This window comes from Lipophrys pholis, assembly GCF_963383615.2.
Source record: "Lipophrys pholis genome assembly, chromosome: 18".
NCBI lineage: Eukaryota > Metazoa > Chordata > Actinopteri > Blenniiformes > Blenniidae > Lipophrys > Lipophrys pholis.
Genome location: NC_137646.1, coordinates 26,158,964 through 26,168,288, shown reverse-complemented (window position 1 = coordinate 26,168,288; position 9,325 = coordinate 26,158,964). Strand labels below are relative to the sequence as shown.

Genomic DNA, 9,325 nt, shown 5'->3' with positions numbered 1-9,325 from the left:
ATCAACATCTACATGCTAAAGTGTTTTGGGGCTAACACGCCAGCAATGCTACATGCTACATGCTAAAGTGTTTTGGGGCTAACACGACAGTGATGCTACATGCTAAAGTGTTTCGGGGCTAACACGCCAGCGATGCTACATGCTACATGCTAAAGTGTTTCGGGGCTAACACGCCAGCGATGCTACATGCTACATGCTAAAGTGTTTGGGGCTCACACACCCAGTTATGAATTTTATTTTGAAAACATTCGGGTTTCAATGAGTAGAACTTCGAAAAGTTCTGGCCCGAGTCGTCACAGTGGAGTATTGATCACTGTAAAAGCCCCGCCCCCTTTGAGTGGATCGCGACAGGACGTGGCTAGCGTTAGCTCTCTTGATTGACGTGACGTTTCTTTCCGCAGGTGCATGAATAAGATCGCCGGACAACGCGGCGCCCTTCCCACGCGGCAGAACCAACAGTTTCCATCGGGCCACGTCGGTGGACTGGTCGCCTGCGAACGCTCGCGCCTGTCCGACCACCGCGACCTCCGCGTCGGAGGCAGCGGCGTCGCAGCGGCAAAAAAACATGATGCACGTTCATTTCCCGGATTTGAGAAGCTGGGCGGGACCCGGGCCCGGGAGCACAGAAGGTACGGGTCTCCTCTGGGGGGCGCCAGAGAGCTGACGCAAAATGTTAGTGGACGCTTAGAACTACTTACTTTGCTAAATTGTCTCTTTCGAGCCGCATCTTCCTCCTCTAACATCAGATTATAGAGCATCTTCCTCCTCTAACATCAGATTATAGAGCATCGTCCTCCTCTAACATCAGATTATAGAGCATCTCCCTCCTCTAACGTCAGATTATAGAGCATCGTCCTCCTCTAACGTCAGATTATAGAGCATCGTCCTCCTCTAATGTCAGATTATAGAGCATCTTCCTCCTCTAACATCCAGATTATAGAGCATCTCCCTCCACAAACGTCAGATTATAGAGCATCTTCCTCCACTAACGTCAGATTATAGAGCATCTTCCTCCTCTAACATCCAGATTAAATCCAGGCTCTGTTCTCTCTCTTCAGGCAAACAGAACAAAAGCAGCACAACGGACCAGCACAAGGACAAACATCTGGTTCCTTCCAGTCTGGAACCGCAGCAGCTCGGACCCGACCGCACCGAGACAGAACCGCTAACGGGCTAGCTAACAGCATGTTGATACACTTTGAAGGTCACAACGAATAAATACTAACAAAATATGACAAAAGCTGTTTCTGCAATACTTTGAATGGTTCAGACCCTGGTTCTGGTAGGGGTTCAGACCCTGGTTCTGGTAGAGGGTAGGGGTTCAGACCCTGGTTCTGGTAGGGGTAAGGGGGTAGGGGTTCAGACCCTGGTTCTGGTAGGGGGTAGGGGTTCAGACCCTGGTTCTGGTAGAGGGTAGGGGTTCAGACCCTGGTTCTGGTAGGGGGTATCATTCGTACGACCGAGCTAGCAAGCGATCAGCGCCGCGTTTCCCGAACCGTTGCGAAGAACTGGATCCGAGGAAAAACATCAGGTCCAGTCAGGAATTCCCATTTTAGAACATCTGAGTCTCAGGAGTTATTTTAAATTTGAACTTCTACAGATTAACTGAAACATTTCAAGACGACTCCCCGCCGTGCGGCGCGTTAGCATCAGCGCCAACGTCTTTTATTGACTCGTAGAGTGGAGACGAAGTTACAAAGTTTTTGTGAACGAAACACGACTTAATGCTTTTGTTGCTCGTTGTAACGGGCCAGACCAAGATGGGCTCCGCGGGAGGCGGCCATCTTGTTTTCTGACTCGACGCGTTGCGATGACCTGGAACGCTCCGACGTCGTCATCGCTCAAGAGTTCAGGAACTTCAGTTCCACAAGATTCCTAATGTTTGTTTCTTTGTTTAGTTGTTTTTGTCGGGGGAGGGAGGAAGTTCTGAAAGCTCCGCCCACTTCAAGGCCAGAATTCCAAACAGTGAACTTCCGATCTCAATCCCGCCGTGGAAAACTAGCATGTCTGTGGTTTTTACGACTCGTCACTCGAGTCCTCGGAAGACGACGAAGACGCTATCCAGGTTTGGCGTTTGTTGCTATTCGAACTGACGCGGTGATGTCGCCGCTGCGCTCCCATTGGCCGAGGAGAGGAGGCGTGTCCTCCGCTACCGGCCAGGAGGCGGGAAAGGAGGCGGCGGATGATGTCGGAGCGCCGGCTGCCGATTGGTCCTCCTGCGGCTGGCTGAGTCCTGATTGGTGCTCTGGAGACTCTGGATTCCAGGCTCCTCTCTGGTGATTGGACGGTCGGCTTCCTGGTGCCGCGTGTCGTTAGCATTCGCTGTGAGAACGGAAAGAAAGCGGGAATGTGAGGAACCGACCCGAGTGAAGGTGAAATGAAACAGAACCATGTCCGGCGGCGGCATCGGGAGGCTAATGCTAAGCCGTCGCGCTGAAACAGAGTTGTACTCTTGGTGGTGTAACCTTGGTGGTGCTACGGGCCGTCGCCGCCGCCGTCGCCGCCGCCGGGGTGGAAGAGGCGCCGCGTTCAAAGAAGTTCTGGCAGACGTCCACAGCGGAACCGTCGATCTGCGGCGGCTGGAAACCCGTCAGGGAGGACGAACTCCGATCTGACAGAGGGACGACAGGAAGACACACTATGATCTGGATTATAGAGCATCTTCCTCCTCTAACATCCAGATTATAGAGCATATTCCTCCTCTAGCATCAGATTATAGAGCATCGCCGTCCTCTAGCATCACATTATGGAGCATCCTCCTCTGACATCCAGATTATAGAGCATCTTCCTCCCCCAACATCAGATTATAGAGCATTTTCCTCCTCTAACATCCAGACTATAGAGCATCTTCGCCCCAACACCAGATTATAGAGTACCCTCCTCCTCTAACATCAGATTATAGAGCATCTTCCTCCCCTAACATCAGATTACAGAGCATCTTCCTCCTCCAGCATCAGATTATAGAGCATCTTCCTCCTCTAACATCAGATTATAGAGCATTTCCCTCCGTCTAACACCAGATTATAGAGCATCTTCCCCTCTAACATCCAGATTACAGAGCATTTCCCTCCCGCTAACATCAGATTATAGAGCATTTCCCTCCGTCTAACATCAGATTATAGAGCATCTTCCCCCTCTAACATCAGATTATAGAGCATCTTCCCCTCTAACATCCAGATTACAGAGCATTTCCCTCCCTCTAACATCAGATTATAGAGCGTCTTCCTCCACTGGAATGAGAGGAAGTAACTCGTAGTAATCCTCAGTAACTTGTAACTACCCGGGGGTTGGAAGTGTTTGGACTCACCAACGTTTTGAAGCCAGAGGAGGAAGAGGAGGAAGAGGAGCGGCAGAGTGGCGGGAGCAGGAGTCATGGCGCTGAGCGGCGGCGGAGCGACTGACGGGCCCGAGGAGGAACGAGAGGCGGGGTTCCGTCTAGACCCATAATCCCTCACCGCCCACTAATCTCTGCTTCCTCTGGTTGGCCCACATGGAAAACTTTGGAGCAGTTTTTTATTTGTCTGTTTGCAAAACAACGATGCGCTCAACTTTTGGAAAACGCTCCAGCCCACGAGACACTGTGAGTTTTCAACAACGCTCAAACCCTGTCGCTATGGAAACAGGGGGGGGGGGGGGACGGGAAAAATGGAACTTTGTGAAAATGCACACTCCGTCTCCATGGAAACAGCGGGGGGGGGGGGGGGGGGGATGCGTCTTTTCGAAAATGCTTCGACTTGGGTCTCCTCTTAAAAGCGTCTCAAACAGGTTATGGAAACTGTTACTCACACCTGTATCCGATTACAGGTGTTACTCAACTGTGACAACACACACACACACACACACACACACACACACACACACACACACACACACACACACACACACACACATTAACTGTTCTAAAGTTAAATATTTAAAGTTTTTTCAAGTCAAATAAAGTTAATAAACATTTAATTGTTTCATAAAGTTGATTATTTGTTGAGTATTTTCTGTGTTAAAGGTCCCATATCCTGTCAAATTAACTTCCCAGTACTTTTCCATCAGTACTGCGGTCCCTCACAGAACCAGGGTCAGAATACCTGAAGTGTGTTTGTCGGACCGACCACCAGGTGGCAGCAAAGCAACAAGAATCCAGCTCCACACACACACACACATGAGACAATCAGAGTTTTAATGGCAAAAAAGAACATTTCCGTTGATCCAAACATCCACAGGAGATCCACAATTAACTCGATGTCCACGGACGACACGAGGCAGCAGGTCGTTTCACAGTTAGAACCACCAGCGTGAAAGTGGGCGTGTCTACCCGTAGCTCCCGTCCGGGGGTCGGTAGAGTTTCGGGAAGGTGAGCAGCTGCACGCAGCTGAAGGCGAACTTCCTGCTTCCCACGTTCTTCTGCACGTTCTCCATCCTGCAGCCGTCCCTGCACACACACACACAGGGAACACGGGACGCCACAAGCAAACACACACAGAACATTAAGGACGCACCGATACCAGTGTCGGGTATCGGCCCGATACGGCACTCGTACTCGGCGAGTGAAAGGTGAACCGCGGTTTGAGAGTGAGAAAAGTGAGGAAGACTGTAAATTATGTTCGTAGAAAATATCAAGAGGAGAAAGATAGTTGGTACAACACCGGCAACTTCATCACCAGCAACTTCATCACCGGCAACTTCATCACCAGCAACTTCATCACCGGCAACTTCATCACCAACAACTTCATCACCAGCAACTTCATCACCGGCAACTTCATCACCGGCAACTTCATCACCGGCAACTTCATCACCAGCAACTTCATCACCAGCAACTTCATCACCAGAGATGTGAACCAGCAGAGTTAGCACGATGTTGCTCAGTAGTTTAACTGCTCAGCACGTAACTTCCAGCCGTGCTACATGCTACATGCTAACGAGTTTCAGGCTCAAGCACCAGCGATGCTACATGCTACCTGCTAAAGAGTTTCAGGCTCACACCCCAGCGATGCTACATGCTAAAGTGTTTCAGGGCTCATACACCAGCGATGCTACATGCTAAAGAGTTTCAGGGCTCACACACCAGCGATGCTACATGCTAAAGAGTTTCAGGCTCACGCACAAGCGATGCTACATGCTAAAGGGTTTCAGGCTCACACACTAGCAATGCTACATGCTACATGCTACATGCTAAACATCATTAAAGTGACTGATCCTCTCATCCCCAGCAGCTCGGTCCCCATTAGCAAAGCGCAGAGCGGAGATAGACGCTACGCTCTGGCTATGCTAATGGAGACTGGGAGGTTTGGTGGAGGTGACGTAGCATCGATACAGAGGCTGTACGGAGGCGGTTCACTGCAACTATATCGTTTACGTATGGAGTATGAATTAGGTTTAATGTCATGTGATAAGTGCTGGTATCGGTACTCGGTATCGGTACTCGGTATCGGTACTCATCCTCGATAAACTGCGACATGTGACCATGTTAGTAGTAACTCGTAGTTCTGCACATGCTCAGTAGAGCCAGTCAGAATAAAGTTTCCTCCGTGGTGTCATGTGTTCCAGGGCTTGGTACTTTTATTTTGACAGTCACCATAATAACAATCCATCCCGGTGGTCTGTCCACCAGGATGTCCGTGTCCTCCTGGTGTCCATGCTTAGAGCTCATTGTTCTCATTGTGTGGCTTCAGTACTAAAACAACCAACAGCACCACCTAGTGGCCCCACAACTAAACCGCTTCATTTTCAGTGTTTCTGTCGTTGCCGTGGAGACGGGGCCTCAGCATGGCCACGCGCTGCTGCTCCGCTAAACCTCGACTCTTTGGTGAAGCACGCCATCGTGCGACGTTCTAAATTCCTCGGTGTTCCTGAACGCCCCGCCCGTGCCGGCGCCGCCCTACTGGTACTTGTCCAGCAGTACGACCAGGCTGAGGATGAGCCAGAGGACCAGGAGGTGAGACGTCACCAGGAGGAAGGCCACCGGGTAAAGGTGGCGCCTGGGAGCCTTCAGCAGGGCGGCGCCCCCGAGCTCTGAGGACGGGGGCTCGCTCACATCCAGCCCAGAGACGGTGCACCCTGACGGGGCAAAGCAGCCCAGCATCTGTCCCCAGGACAGACGAGACCTGGAGGAGGAGGAGGAGGAGGAGGAGGAGGAGGAGGAGGAGGAGGAGGAAGAGGAGAAGGAGGAGGAGACCAGAGGGAAGACAGGAGCCCAGACCGGCAGGAAGTCAGAAAGAAAGAGCTGAAGAGCTTCTCAGGGAGGAAACAGCAGAACTGAGGACGAGGACGAGGCTCGCCGCGGCGTCCCCCGCCGCGGCGAGCCTCGTCCTCGTCCTCAGTTCGGGGGGCGGGGGACACCGCTCACCTCCTCATGCAGTCCAGCGCCGCGCCGAAGTGCTGGCGGCCGAGCGCGTGGCGCTCACGCAGCAGCGCACACTGCTCCAGCGTCACCGACATGGCCGTGCGGTCCTTTGCACTCTTGCAGCTCGTCAGTCGCACGCCGTTCACCGCGCGGCAGATCTGTCCACCGAGACAAGACAGCCTCAGTGTGAGACGGTGAGACACTCAGTGTGAGAAGGTGAGACGCTCAGTGTGAGACAGTGAAACACTCACTGTGAGACGGTGAGACACTCAGTGTGAAACGGTGAGACACTCACTGAGAGACGGTGAGACACCCACAGAGAGACGGTGAGACACCCACAGAGAGACGGTGAGACACTCACTGAGAGACGGTGAGACACTCACTGTGAGACGGTGAGACACTCACTGAGAGACGGTGAGACACCCACAGAGAGACGGTGAGACACCCACTGAGAGACGGTGAGACACTCACTGTGAGACGGTGAGACACTCACTGAGAGACGTGAGACACTCACTGAGAGACAGTGAGACACCCACAGAGAGACGGTGAGACACTCACTGAGAGACGGTGAGACACTCACTGAGAGACGTGAGACACTCACTGAGAGACGGTGAGACACCCACAGAGAGACGGTGAGACACTCACTGAGAGACGGTGAGACACCCACAGAGAGACGGTGAGACACTCACTGAGAGACGTGAGACACTCACTGAGAGACAGTGAGACACCCACAGAGAGACGGTGAGACACTCACTGAGAGACGGTGAGACACTCACTGAGAGACGGTGAGACACCCACAGAGAGACGGTGAGACACTCACTGAGAGACGGTGAGACACTCACTGTGAGACGGTGAGACACTCACTGAGAGACGGTGAGACACTCACTGTGAGACGGTGAGACACTCACAGAGAGACGGTGAGACACCCACAGAGAGACGGTGAGACACTCACTGAGAGACGGTGAGACACTCACTGTGAGACGGTGAGACACTCACTGAGAGACGGTGAGGACACTCACTGTGAGACGGTGAGACACTCACTGAGAGACGGTGAGACACTCACTGAGAGACAGTGAGACACTCAGTGTGAGACAGTGAGACACTCACAGCGACCCGATGAGACGGACACTTCAGGGATCACACTTCAACAAGTTCTAGAAACTGTTGGACGTCCAGCCGGAGGTGGACGCTCAAATGTATGTGTCCTAGAATGAGTTCTGGTTCTAGAATGTGTAGTTCTACAGCAGGTCTGGGTCTCAGTGAGTCAGGGTTCTAGGGTCTATTGGTTCTAGGATTTTCAGAAAAGTTGCTTTTTTGCCTTTTCCAGGGAGACCGTTTTTAAAACATGTTGAAATTTGCTCCGTTTCCATGGAGACCAAGTATTTTACAGACTCAAAGTTGTACTTTTTATCGCCGTTGGTCCAAACAAAACGCCGTCACGTTTCCCGAGACGCAGAAGGTTCTAAGTCCTACCGTGGCCGCCGTCCACAGAACCTCCACGTTCTTCCTCTTCCTGGATTCCAGACTGCGACCCAGAGAACACAACAAGTCTGGAAGGGACTGGACACCAGCTGGAGGAAGAGGAGGAGGAGGAAGAGGAGGAGGAGAGGGAGGAGGAGGAAGAGGAAGAAGAGGAGGAGGGGGTGGGGGAGGAGGAGAAGAGGAGGAGGAAGAGGAGGAGGAGGAAGAAGAGGAGGAGGAGGAGGAGAGGGAGGAGGAAGAGGAGGAAGAAGAGGAGGAGGATGAGGAGGAAGAGGAGGAAGAAGAGGAAGAGCAGCAGGAGGAGGAGGAGGAGGAGGAAGGAGGAGGAGGTGGGAAGAGGAGAGGAGGAGAGGGAGGAGGAGGAGGAAGAGGAAGAGGGGAGGAGGAGAGGAGGAGGGGAGAGAGGAGGAAGAGGAGGAGGAGGGAAGAGGAGGAGGAGAAGAGGAGGAGGAGGAGGAGAGAGGAGGGGAAGAAGAGGGAGGAGGAGGAGGAAGAGGAGGAAGAGGGGGAGGAGGAGGGGGAAGAGGGGGGAGGAGGAGGAAGAGGAAGAAGAGGAGAAGGAAGAGGAGGAGGAGGAGGAGGAAGAGGAGGAGGAGGAAGAGAGGGAGGAAGAGGAAGAGGAAGAAGAGGAGGAGGAGGAAGAGGGGGAGGAGGAGGGGGAAGAGGATGAAGAGCAGGAGGAGGAGGAAGCCAGGAGGAGGCCAGAGGACGACAGCAGGCTTGACTAAATCAGACAGTACCGTCAGCCAGAGGTGTTGGGGAGGTGTTGGTGGTGCTGGGTGGAAGTTGGGTGGTGTTGGGTGGTATTGGGGGTGCTGGGTGGTGTTTGGGTGGTGTTGGGTAGGTGTTGGGTGGTGTTGGGTGGTGTTGGGTGGTGCTGGGTGGTAGTTGGGTGGTGTTGGGTGGTTGTTGGGTGGTGCTGGGTGGTGTTGTGGGGGTGCTGGGTTGGTGTTGGGTGGTATTGGGTGGTATTGGGGGTGTTGGGTGGTGTTGGGTGGTGCTGGGTGGTGCTGGGTGGTGTTGGGTGGTGTTGGGTGGTGCTGGGTGGTGCTGGGTGGTGCTGGGTGGTGCTGGCCGTACGGTGTCGTACCGATGTAGGGCAGCTGCTCACTGAGAGAGTCGCAGTACGCTCTGAGCCGCTGGCTGCTCTGCTGGTTCACCCTGTCCTGGGGAGAGCTGTCCCCAAACCTGCAACCACAGAGCGGTCAGGGGTGTGTGTGTGTGTGTGTGTGGTGTGTGTGTGTGTGTGTGTGTGTGTGTGTGTGTGTGTGTGTGGTGTGTGTGTGTGTGTGTGGACCTCTCAGCTAAGCTCTGCTGCTGGTTGATTCCGATGTTAAACAAAACGGCTTCGACCTCGAATCGATCGTCCGTCTCTCAGCTCCGCTGGCAGAACGCCAAAGTTCTCCGACGGCAACGGAACCTCGACCACGTAGTCACCCCTGAGAGTGAGAGAGTGAGACAGAGAGAGTGAGACAGAGAGTGAGACACACACAGAGAGAGAGAGACAGT

General features: G+C 53.2%; 2 protein-coding genes across 2 annotated transcripts in view; both read right to left on the bottom strand.

Moving 5' to 3' along the window:
• Positions 1 to 1,617: 1,617 nt before the first annotated feature.
• On the bottom strand, positions 1,618 to 3,615 carry LOC308123610 (uncharacterized protein). Its single transcript, XM_080486170.1, has 3 exons — positions 3,308 to 3,615; positions 2,466 to 2,611; positions 1,618 to 2,322 (listed from the first exon to the last, which is right to left on the bottom strand). Exons 1-3 carry the CDS (start codon positions 3,372 to 3,374, stop codon positions 2,017 to 2,019), a joined length of 519 nt encoding a protein of 172 aa, XP_080342296.1. The 5' UTR covers positions 3,375 to 3,615; the 3' UTR covers positions 1,618 to 2,016.
• A 535-nt stretch (positions 3,616 to 4,150) lies between these two features.
• Positions 4,151 to 9,325, bottom strand: part of LOC308123572 (type II inositol 3,4-bisphosphate 4-phosphatase-like) — a 19,776-nt gene continuing 14,601 nt past the window's right edge. The window contains 6 exon segments of the mRNA XM_080486120.1: positions 4,151 to 4,423; positions 6,338 to 6,492; positions 7,808 to 7,905; positions 8,907 to 9,004; positions 9,114 to 9,169; positions 9,171 to 9,255. Coding sequence (XP_080342246.1) covers positions 4,303 to 4,423; positions 6,338 to 6,492; positions 7,808 to 7,905; positions 8,907 to 9,004; positions 9,114 to 9,169; positions 9,171 to 9,255 — 613 coding nt within the window. The 3' untranslated portion in view covers positions 4,151 to 4,302.